Raw genomic sequence first — 11,751 nt, forward strand, 5'->3', positions numbered from 1 at the left:
GGCGGCGGGGCGAGCCGCGAGGCGGGCGGGGGACCCGGGCAGGGGGAGGCGCCGCGCGAGTTGGCCGCGGCGGAGGCTGAGGGGGCCGGGGCGCGGGGAGGGGTTCGCGGTGGCGGGATGCGGGGAGCCCGCCGGCCTGGCGCCGGGGAGGGCGGCAAGTTTGGGGGCGCCCGAGTCCGTGGCAGTGGTGAGGTTTGAGGGGTACAGGGATGGAGGCTGGGGTAATGGGGTTCAGTTGAAGAGATGGCGCTGCGTGGGGACTTGGCAGGCAGAGGTGTGTGGCACGGGGGAGATCGAAGCTGGGGGCGATCGTCTGGCAGAGAGGAAGCTGGGAGGTTTGGGGGGCTGTTATCAGAATGGGATGGAAGTTTGGGCGCATAAGGGGGGAACTGGAAAAATGGAGACATGTAGGAGGCTGGGGTTTCTGGAAGAGAGTGAGGAGTTTGGGGTGATGGTGTTGGGGCAGGGTAGAGAACATCAGAGCTTGGGGTGACAAGGAAGGCAGGGAGGGCCGTGTCCAGGGCTAAGGCAGTGGAGACCGGGTGCTCAGTGGGAAGACTTGGGCTGTGGGATCCTGGAGGTGGGGGGGGCTTCCAGTAGAGCTGGGGGGAGGGTTCTTTGGCAAATAGAATGGGGTTGAAGGGGTTAGGAATACTGGAAGGAAATGGAGGCTAGACAAGGCCTTTGGCGGCCTTGAGGCCATGGATGGGAAGGAGGGGATACGGGAGAGCAGTCCTGAGGCGCGATGGAAGTGGGGGTGGGTGGACTCAAAGTGGGTAAGGGAATTCCAGGAATGGACCCCATCCTCAGGCCCTCCCATTTTCCTTGAGAATCTTTTTGAAGTCACCACTGATGGAACCTTGGGTCACAGGGAAGGGGCTGGGTGGCGATTAGGCCCAGGGTGTCCCCAAATCCCCAAGTGCCCTACCTCCCCAATCAGTCTAATGTGAAGACAGCCCCCGCCCCCACCCCCTAGGACCATGGGCTCTTCCTAACCCAGGCAGCAAGCGGCCTGCTAGTCTGCAGCTCCCAGGCTGGCGCCCCACAGTCCACCACCAGTGCCTTCTGGGCTCCCTCCCTGGCCCCCCTCAAGCAGCAACATCTCCCAGGACAAAGGACGTGGAGACACAGGGTGATTTTTGGCAGCTGAAATTGGGAAGGCCAGAGAAAGGGAGGGAGGCAGACTGGGAAACAGGAAGAGCTGGAGCTGGAGTCTGGATTGGGAGCCCTCAGTAGCTCTCCAGATTTGGGGTGGATAGAGGGTCCTTGCCAGGCCAGTCCAGCTGGAGGCCACAGTGGGCCCTGAACTGTCAGGATCCCACCTGCCTCCCGGAAGAACAGGAGGTCGACTCTAGCAACTCAGATTTTTGCCTCACCATGGGCCAGACAGCCCAGTTGGGAGTTCCCAAGAGCTCTAGACAGACTCCAAAGCTGGGAGACTGAGCTGGTCCCCCACTCTGAGCTTCCTTAATTGCTTGGTACTCCCTTTACCATCCTGCCGGCTTTCCTGGCCCTTTCCAGAGCCTCCCAGAGACCAGGCCAGCTCCTACCTCTGTGTCCCCTCCCCACTCCCTCCTGGGGATCTAGGACAACCCCTGCTCCTCCTCTCCACCCCCAAACTCTGTTCAAAAACTCCCCCTTCCCACTCACACCCACACGAGTTGTTTCCCCTCTGGTCTCAGTTCAGTCTCCCACAGGCCCTTCCCAAATCCCTTCCTGGCCGAGTTCTTCTCCCTAGTTTTTTTAACCGCTAAGGAATGGGCTAGAATGATGACTTACTAGAGCCTAAAATGAAGAAAAATGTAGTCAGGCCAGCCAGTGGTATGGTGGTTAAGGCAGCTGGATCCGACAGGTTGAGTACGTGGTTCCCGACTACAGTTTCAGTCCAGGACCCAGTAGCTTGAAAAACACATAGGTATGTGCATGACACACCAGGCAAGTGTGTGCATGCCCTAATTCTTCAGAGGAGAATGGAGGACTGCTATGTGGCCATCCCCCTCGGGGGTGCTTTCTCTCTCTCTCCCTGGCAAGCACACTGCACACACCCTATGTAGGGAAGGGTATGGAAGAAATTCCTCCCCTACTTAAGGGCCCAGCTACAGTTCAGCTGCAGGGAGCGCGCACACACACACACACACACCACCACCACCACCACCACCACCACCACCCCCATCCCCACCACAGCTCCCCCTCTGGCTCCAGCCCCCCACAACCTACTGGTCTCCAGGCAACCGCACAAAAGGAAAGTGGAGAGAGGGGCTGGGAGACCCAGGCTTGGCTAGCTGTAACCTAACCCAACCCAGTACCTGGGGGAGGGGGGTGGGCATGGCTGTCAGACCAGGCAACCTGGGAGGAAAGGAAGAACTGAGGTTAGCAAAGGTGCCTCGGACCGGAGTGGTCCTGCCAGCCTGGGAGTCGCTGAGGACCGATGGGAGAAAACTGAGAGGCACAGAGAAAAGCCCAGCGTGCCCGAGGGAGACAGGCCAGGAGACAGGGAAGCCCGAAAGCCGAGAGGCCCGCACTGAAACTAAGAGGCACGGGACGAGAGGGCCAGAAGCTCTTTGAACTGAACGAGGCTGAGAAGTCAGGGACCCAGGAAGGAGGAGAGCAGGCGGAAACAGGCCCTTTCCCATACTGAGCTGGTACCCTTTGAGCATGGAGCTGGGCAGGTTGGCAGAGGATCCCAGGACTAGAGCCGAGCCGGAGGGAGGCCGGAGGTGCAACCTTGAAATCCCTCCCCCACCCGGCGCCTGGCCTCCGGAGTCCTGCAGGACCTGGACTCCCTCTAGCGGCCGTAGCTCCCAACGTGCAGACCCTACCTGCTGGGACACAAGCGGTATCCAAGCCACTGCAGGAGGGCTGCCCCCTCCGTGAGCAGCTCAGGGCCAAGGCTCCACTGAGCTGAAGAGTTATGGGGGTCTCTAGCCTCATACTCCCATCCTCCCCTCGGTCCGACCCAGCTAAGGGGCCTGTTGCACACTCAGGTCCTGAACTGGGTGACTTCTCCATACCCCCCGGTGCTTCTTTTCCTCCAGTTCACCCTTGTTCAGGGGGTGGGAGCCGGGAAGTCCTGTCCACTCCAGAACCAGCCAAGATATGGAGAGAAGCCCAGTACGGAGCTGCCCTGCTCCACAGCTTTATCCCTTTGGTCAAAGACCCCTTGGGAATTTACCAACACTTTAGACCTCCTTTACTCCCAAAATACACACACGCACTATTCTTTATACTTGCAGCGTTTCCTGGACCCCAGTTTAAAAACCCTTCATTCACCTGGGTCCTAGGGCCAGGCTTACTGGGAAGGCAGGGGCAGCGTGGACCCCACCCAGCCAGGAGGGCCAGGAGAGACTCCCATCCTGCCCAGGTGTGTTCAGTTTGTCTTGTTGTTGTTGTTTTTGGTTTTTTTTGGAGAGGTTTTTGCTATAGGGTGCATGCGCTCACCAGACAGACACAGACAGACAGAAAGCGAGAAATCACCCCCTAGGGGGGATGGCCACGCTGCAATCCCTTCTCCTCCATTCTCCTCTCGGGATCTTGGGCACGCACGCACATGCCCCCAGTGTGAGTTTAAGCCACCATGTCTGGGACTCGAACCACAGTCAACTACGTGGTAGTGCAGCAACATAGCCATTACACTAACTGCTGGTCCCTTGTCTTGCTCTTTTTTATGCCTTCCCAAGCTGTACCATGCAGCTCCACCAGCTTCTGGGTGCCATACCCTCATCCCACGTGTGGACTACAGTAAGACTCCTAAGACACAAGGACACACTGTGATTCAGACTTTAATGGTGGTGCTCATTTCAACGCCACAGAGGAGGTGGCAACCGTGGAACACGGCACGGGGGAGTGAGACGTTGCTCTGGTGCAGCTGCGGGGAGGATGGGGAACCTAGGGCAGGGGAGAGGCAGATGGGGGAAGAGGCCCCCATCTGGACAGACCCAGGCTTCTTTCAGCACCCACGAGGAAGGGATATTACCCTTCCCATTCCTCAAGACCTCCCACCAAAGTCATCTTCAGGACGGCAGCCACGGGAAACGGACACATAGTCCCTTCCGGTCAGGCCAATTTTAGGCCCTAGAGTTATGGGGAGATGGCTAATTAGCAGGATGAATGAAAAATAAATAAACAAATAAATAAATAAATACACTAAAGCCTTAGCTAGGCATGAGCACGGCCTGCACTCCCCTGCACCTCAGCCCAACGCACCATTCATGGCTCAGATGCAACACGGAACACGTGGGACAAGAGCAAAGCGCAAGTGACTCATGGCCCCTCGAAACACCTCACCACACCGACCCTGACGCTCCGTCACCGACGCCGGTCCTTCTTCCATGGACCTCCTTATAATCCTCATCCCCGTTTCCAGTTTTTGAGCAAAGAGAAAATAGAAAAGAGGGAGAAGTGGAGAATGTGGAACCCCAAGGAGTGGGGGCAGAGAGGAGGGGCGGGGAGATAGCAAGGGGTTGGGAAGGAAGCCAGGAGCAGCTGGAGCAGGGCAGTGGGGATGCTCTGGGGGCCGTGGGGCTCCAGGGACCGCAGCAGGTGAACTATCAGGACAGCAAGAGGCTCCAGGAGGGTGGGACGAAGACTCCAAGTCTCCAGGCAAGGAGAGGGATCACAGCACGCTGGGGTTGCGGAAATTATGTCCAGCGAAGCGAGCTTCATCTCCCAGCTCTTCTTCAATTCTGAGAGAGGTGAGCCGGAAGAAAACGATCAGGGAGATCCTGCCTCTCTAGGAGACCCCCCTCCCCCGCCTCAGTGGAGTCTATCCTGAGGGAGAAGTGGAGAATGTGGAACCCCAAGGAGTGGGGGCAGAGAGGAGGGGCGGGGAGATAGCAAGGGGTTGGGAAGGAAGCCAGGAGCAGCTGGAGCAGGGCAGTGGGGATGCTCTGGGGGCCGTGGGGCTCCAGGGACCGCAGCAGGTGAACTATCAGGACAGCAAGAGGCTCCAGGAGGGTGGGACGAAGACTCCAAGTCTCCAGGCAAGGAGAGGGATCACAGCACGCTGGGGTTGCGGAAATTATGTCCAGCGAAGCGAGCTTCATCTCCCAGCTCTTCTTCAATTCTGAGAGAGGTGAGCCGGAAGAAAACGGTCAGGGAGATCCTGCCTCTCTAGGAGACCCCCCTCCCCCGCCTCCAGCCACCCTCAGGCCTCTTGCTCTGGTGTCCCACCCCAAGGGTAAACATTCCCTGGCTTTCCCGTGAGACCTCTGGAATCCATCCATCAGGCCATCAGGAACCCATCGAGCAAGAACAAACATTTCCCGGGCATCTGTTAGCCAGGCCCTGGACTCTGGCAACCAGCAGAGCTTCTAACCCTGTGGGCCAGGGGCTCCCCTCGTCCGGTACCCTCACCTCATCAGTTGGTTGTACTTAGCCAGACGCTCCGAGCGGCATGGGGCCCCAGTCTTGATCTGAAACATTCCAAAAAGCAAGCAGCTCAGTGGCTGCCCCCCCCTCTCCTTGAAGAAGACTTCTGCTCTCTTGAAATTCCCAGCACCCTCAGACACCTGGAGGGAGAGACCCACCTGAGCCTGGAACCCACCAGTCCCACAAACAGCCCCTTTTGCTGCCCACACTCACCTGGCCTGTGCACAGCCCCACCACCAGGTCGGCAATGAACGTGTCCTCAGTCTCCCCCGAGCGATGGCTCACCATGACCCCCCAGCCGTTCTCCTGGGCCAGCTTGCACCTGCATCCACACACCAACGCTGACCCCAGCCCCTCACACCGGACCTCCCCACCCAGCCCTGACCTGGTTTGTGTCAACTACATCTAAAGGGAAGCAGTCTGGGAGGACAGTGGCAAATCTGGGGAGGGGAGCAAAGGGGAGGGCTGCGAAGGTGACCGCAGGCTCTCTGCTCTCTTCATTGTCCCTGGGCAGAATGAGGCTGGGAGCAACAGGAGGGGGCCAGGAGTCACTCACGCTTGGATGGCTTCAGTGACAGAGCCGATCTGGTTGACCTTGAGCAGCAGGCAGTTGCAGGCCTTTTCCTCCACTGCCCGTTCAATACGCTTTGGGTTGGTGACAGTCAGGTCATCACCCACAATCTGGATCCCCACGTTGGCTGTGAACTTAGACCAGGCTGCCCAATCGTCCTGGTCGAACGGGTCCTCAATGGAGACCACTGCAGAGGGAGCAGTGAGGAGACTGCTGATCTTCCCTGGGTGTCCACTCAGGCAGGGACACCCCCACCCTGGCTTTGACTCCCTAAAATGCACAGGCCCCTGACTAAGCCTGCTCCCTTGAGTAAGCCTGCCATGACTCTTATCCTGTTTCTAGTTCACAAAACCTCTGGATCACAAGGGTTCAGAACCTTATTCATGACCTAACACTGTATTTCCCTCTTCTCACTGCCAGGAAGCCCTTGCTCATTGCTAAGCTAAGTCCTCCATTCTGAAAGGTCTGTTTTCTCTTGCTCTGTCTCAGGAAGATGGACACCACCAACTGCTTCCATCCTGGGAGAGACTTGAGAGTTAATTTGGCTCCTCCTCAGCTTTCTTTTCTGCTCACACTCAGCCCCAGCTCCATTCAGCTTCCACAGCTGCACTGATCAAAGACACTCAAGTGTGCTGGTTCCCTGCTATGTTCCACCCCGTGCCTTCCAGGGCCCTCCCCAGGATCCCCGTACCTTTCAGGGCCCAAATTTAATCAGGATCGGATGCAGATTGTACAGTTCCAGACCCACCATGTTCACACTACAAAGCCCAGACTTCACAGGAGGCTCCTTCACCTGTCCCTGGCGCTTAGGCTCTTTCTAGGACATCTCTACCTGACACTTAAGTCAGCATCTCATAAGGTCCACAGTTGTCCCCAAATGCCCCTGCCCGTCCTGACCCTCCCACGGCCCTCCTCACACCCTTGCTCTCACCAGGATAGTCCCTGACAAAGTCCTGGTAGAGCGCCCCCAGCTGGTCCCCAGTGATATATCGGGAGGGATCGGCAGGTGACTTGAAGTCCAGGTCATATTTGCCATCACGGTAAAACTCTGAGGCGGCGACATCCATGCCAATGACGATCTTCTCCGTGTAGCCAGCCTTGTCGATGGCCTCCTTGACCAGCTCCAAGGCTGGGGAGGGAACACAGTGAGATCGTAAGCAGGAGGGGTGGGCCAGGAGGGAGGAAAAGAAAGAAATGCAGAGCACGAGCATGGCTCAGGTCGTTGTGGGGCTACCCCCACGTCTGGGAGGAGAGAGGCCCTCTTTTAGAAGATAGAGGGGTGGAATTCTGTTAGTAATAAACATCGACGGGAACCAGCAGGTGGCATGGTAGCTAAGATGCTGGACACTCCCACATGGCCTACCACGGTTCAAGTCCTAGACCTGGTGGCTTGCCTTCTCACTTTCCCTCCCTCCCTCTCTCTCTCTCTCTCTTTCTCTCTGTGTGTATGTCTCTCTCTGGTAAAATTAAAGTAAATGAATGATTAAATAAAATTAAATAAATAATTTTTTTAAAAAAGTAATCAACGTCGATTTCTTCTTTTGTGGTGCCACGTCACCCAAGCTCGTTAGTGCACACTCTCATGCACCCCTCACACTGATGCTATGAGGCAGACACTTGTCATTCCCATCTCACAGATTAAAAAACAAACCTAAGGCCTCGAGTCAAGACTCAAATAAATCCAAGCACACATCCTTAACTCTTCGCCCCTATGTGCAATTTCTCTTCACTATGAGGTTTCTTCCAGGGCCCAGAAAATTAGGGCTCCTGGAGGCCCACGAGGTTGGGAGGGGATGGGAGAGATTCAGGACGAACTCTGGAGCATGGGAAATCTCATCGCACTGGGACACCTACAGAGGTAAAGGTGGGATGGCTCCCACAGATCACCTGCTCATCGCCCAGGACTCCAGTGAGAACTGTTTTGGGGGGGATAGGTTTTTGCTATAGAGCACGTGCGCTCACCAGAAAGACAGACAGAGACAGACAGACAGACAGAAAGCGAGATATCATTCCTGCCGGGGGAATGGTCGCACCACAATCCCTTCTCCTCCATTCTCCTCTTGGGATCTTAGGCACATATGCACATGTGCCTGGTGTGAGTTTAAGCCACCGGATCTGGGACTCGAACCGCGGTTGACTACATGGGAGTCCAGCAACATAGCCATTATGCCAACTGCTGGTCCCTCCAGTGAGAATTTCAGATTCTGACAGAGCTGGCTGGGCAGGTAGAGACAGTCCCCTCAGTCTGTATGTGAACTGGTAGGTCCTCTGTGCCCATGCCAAGCTACCTCCTGGACTGCAGGGGTTCAAGGACCCACTCTCCTCAGGCCAGGTGTCCCAAGATAGAGTGAGATTCAGAGCTGGGAGTGGGGCTCCTGGCCTCACCTTCGCTGTTCTCCAGGATGTTGGGAGCAAAGCCCCCCTCATCCCCCACGTTGGTGGCATCCTTGCCGTACTTGTCCTTGATGACCCCCTTGAGGGTGTGGTAGACCTCTGCCCCCAGTCGCATGGCATCTCGGAAGCTCTCGGCACCCACGGGGAGGATCATGAACTCCTGCATGGCCAGCTTGTTCCCAGCATGAGAGCCGCCATTGATCACATTGAAGGCCTGGGAGCCGCAGGAGGACAGAGGGTCAAAGAGCCCTTCCCACTCCACCCCGGGAGCGTTCACCCAAGATCCCAGATGTCCCCAGCTTCCCGAACTCAGAGTCTCCATCCCGTCCTTCTCTTCGGCTGCCCCAGTTCACTTTCCTCCCATCAATCCTCAGGGGCGTCATGCTCCCCCCGCCCACCCCTGGGGAGGTGCAGGCATGGGCAGTGCTCACCGGCACAGGCAGGATGAGGTCTGAGTTCCCGGCCAGCTGAGCAATGTGGCGATATAGGGGCAATTCCCGCTCAGCTGCCCCTGCCTTACACACAGCCAGGGACACACCCAGGATGGCATTGGCCCCAAACTTGGCTGGGAGATTATAGAGGAAGGCACTAAGCAAAGATGTCCCCTTCCCCTTCTAGCCCCTGCCTCCACCTATACTCCTCAAATGAGCTGGTAAAGGGGATCCCCCTCCCCAGCCCAGCTAGATCTCATCCATTCTGGCCTGCAGACGGGGGCGAGAGGGACTCTCCGGGGGAAGGAGGAGGTGGGAAGGGCAGGGAGCCCATCTCTCTCCACGTTCCCTAGGCCAGACTGCTCACCCCAACACCCTCTTCTTAATGCTACAAAGTCTTTTCCTCTGTCTAATGTCACCCCTTCCCACTGCAGTTAGACTTCTGCTGTGGCTTTGAGAGGAGGACGGAAGATGCTCTCTGGCAGTCACTCCTGAGGGAGCCCCTCCAGATCTGTCTCTCCACACGGCCCACCCTCGAGCGGCCCACCTTCTCCCAGCCCCTGCTTACATTTGTTCTCGGTCCCATCCAGCTCCAGCATCAGGTTGTCCAGTTTCTCTTGCTCCACCACAGACAGACCCTGTGGGCAGAGCCCCTGTCACCCAAGGCCAGGCTACAGGCCGAGCCCCAGGGCGAGGTTCCCCCCCAAGTGCTCACACACAGGCTCACATCTAGCCAGGGTCCAAAGAGGCCCCCGTGACAGTGGACTGCCTAGATTAGGGGACCCAAAATTCTGGGGGAGTGAGGGGCAACAAGGAGTCTTCTCATCATCCTTCCCCTGTAATGATGCCTCTAAAAGGTGGACTTTTCTCCCTTCCCGCTTGCCCCCTCTCCCAGGATTCCTGCCAGGACTCCAGCCTGGTCCTGCCGCCCCCAGCAAAAAGCGGGCCTCACTGAGCTGATGAGGGCAGGTGCGATGGTGCTGTTGATGTGCTCCACTGCCTTCAGGACACCTGGGGGCGAGGAGGGCACGTGTGAGGAGAGGCCCAGAGCAAGGCGTGCCAGGAGAGGCTGGGGCCGTGCAGCAGGGGGATGACGCCACGGCTGGTGACAGTGCCTCACCTTTGCCTAAGTAACGCTGCTTGTCTCCATCCCTCAGCTCCAGGGCCTCATAGATGCCCGTTGAGGCACCACTGGGCACTGCTGCCCGGAAGAGACCTGGAGGGAGAAATTGGAAGGAGGATGGGTGGAGAAGGATGCAGGACCCAGGGATTCCCTTAGGCCCAGGGCCTCCAGTCCTAGACTCCTGCTGGTCACCCCCAGCTCTCCCCCCCACACTGCTCCCTAACACCCCCACACACACTCATACTGGGCCAGATGTGCAAGCAGCGGCCACCTCATCTGCCCATCTGAAGCCTGGCAGGCACAGGTGGGCCCAGAGTAGCTGTTCTGCTCACCGCCCCAAGTACGAGCACACACAGGTGCACGGGCAGGCGCTGCTCACCACCACAAGTACGAGCACACACAGGTGCACGGGCAGGGCGTGTCTCACAGCTAAACTAGAACACAGACCCGCCTCCCCTGGCTCCCCTACTCAAGGAGGTCCGTGCCCCACCGTCGGGGCCTGTGACCTGGCCCAGCAGCCCCCTGCTCTGCTGGCAGAGTCAAGAAAGGCCTCCCAACCAGGCCAACCCTGCGTGGGCGGAGGAGCGGAGCCTAGCGGTGGGAAGGCGCGGGCCCCGCCCATCACCTTTCGCAGTATGGAGGTCCACCTCCACCGTGGGATTCCCACGGGAATCCAAGATCTCCCGGGCCCAGATCTTCTCTATGGACATTGTGCTGGGATCTCCTTGGGTGGAAAGAAGGAAGCAGAAAGATGAAAGCCTTAGAGGGGCGGAGCCAGAGACAAATGGGCGGGGCCAGAGGCTGGGAGGGAAGGGGCAGTCGTAGGCTGTGGAAGGGATTCCCCCTCCCCCCACGGGGAGAGAGAAGGTCACTGCAGTGGGGGAGGGGAGGTCACTGCAGTGGGGGGCGGGGTGCCACGGAGGGAGGAGACGGGAGACCACCACAGTGCGGAGGGGAGGGGCACGACGTGGTTCCCTGGCCCCGCAGCAGCCTTGCCCGCCAGTGGGGTTCCCCCAGATATCAGAGCAGAATGGCTGCCAAGCTGGCATTTCTCCTTGGAACCAAGAAGGGGATGACTCGTCTGGACAGCCGGAGCTCTCCAGAGAGCCCCTTCCCACCTGAGTTAACACCCCAGCCTGAGGGTCCTCTGTCCAAGGCCCCAAGGGGCAGTCCCACCCCATCGGAGTGGAGTGTGCGGACAGGGTCCGCGGAAGGTCTCTGGGAGTTACAGCGAGGAGGCAGAGGGGTGAGAGACCCAGAGGGGAGAGTCAAGGCTGGGCCATCCTTCCCCCCGTCTCAGACAGACCTCCCACCTCTCCGTCTCCCCACTCCCGTGGCGCGCGCACACACCCGTGCAGCTGAGAGAAGGAGACGTAAAAGCAGAGGCGACGTGGGGTACGAGTGGGAGAGCGGGGTAGCTGGGGGAAGTCCGGGGAGCTGAGGCCGGGTGAGAGACCTCTTTCCAAATGCAAAGCGAAAGAGACATAACGGGATAAAAACGCAACGCGCAGCTCGAGAGTCCGAACTTCAAAATCAAATCGACAGAATTCGAGGCGCGGCCGCGGCCGGGGGCAGAGGAGGCAGGCAAGGGTGGAGAGGGGCGCAGTTAGGGAGAAATGGGTGCGGGGAGGGCTGGCATCTAAATGAGGAGGGGGAGACAGCCAGAAAGCGAAAAGGAGCGGTCGGGGAAGGCCGGGGGAGGAGGGCACCCGGGGAGGCGCGGGTGACGGAGCAGGTGCGCAGCGCGGATGGGAGAGAGATGCGCAAAAGCCGGGAGGGCGGCGGGGGCGCGGGGCGACGGAGGGGGCCGAGGGGCGCTGGGCCAGTCCGGGCTTCACCTCGGGCTTGCAGATTCAGCCGGTGGC

At 58.6% G+C, this 11,751-nt stretch overlaps 1 protein-coding gene across 1 annotated transcript; it reads right to left on the bottom strand.

The window, feature by feature from the left end:
- Positions 1-4,775: 4,775 nt before the first annotated feature.
- On the bottom strand, positions 4,776-11,745 carry ENO2 (enolase 2). Its single transcript, XM_006170780.1, has 12 exons — positions 11,725-11,745; positions 10,512-10,610; positions 9,884-9,979; positions 9,716-9,774; positions 9,332-9,401; positions 8,764-8,897; positions 8,324-8,546; positions 6,870-7,067; positions 5,924-6,125; positions 5,581-5,689; positions 5,353-5,411; positions 4,776-5,062 (listed from the first exon to the last, which is right to left on the bottom strand). The coding sequence occupies exons 2-12, from the start codon at positions 10,594-10,596 to the stop codon at positions 4,993-4,995; spliced, it is 1,305 nt and encodes a 434-aa protein (XP_006170842.1). The 5' UTR covers positions 10,597-10,610; positions 11,725-11,745; the 3' UTR covers positions 4,776-4,992.
- Positions 11,746-11,751: the final 6 nt, after the last annotated feature.

Source organism: Tupaia chinensis, unplaced genomic scaffold (assembly GCF_000334495.1).
Source record: "Tupaia chinensis unplaced genomic scaffold, TupChi_1.0 Scaffold149011_1, whole genome shotgun sequence".
Classification (NCBI taxonomy): domain Eukaryota; kingdom Metazoa; phylum Chordata; class Mammalia; order Scandentia; family Tupaiidae; genus Tupaia; species Tupaia belangeri.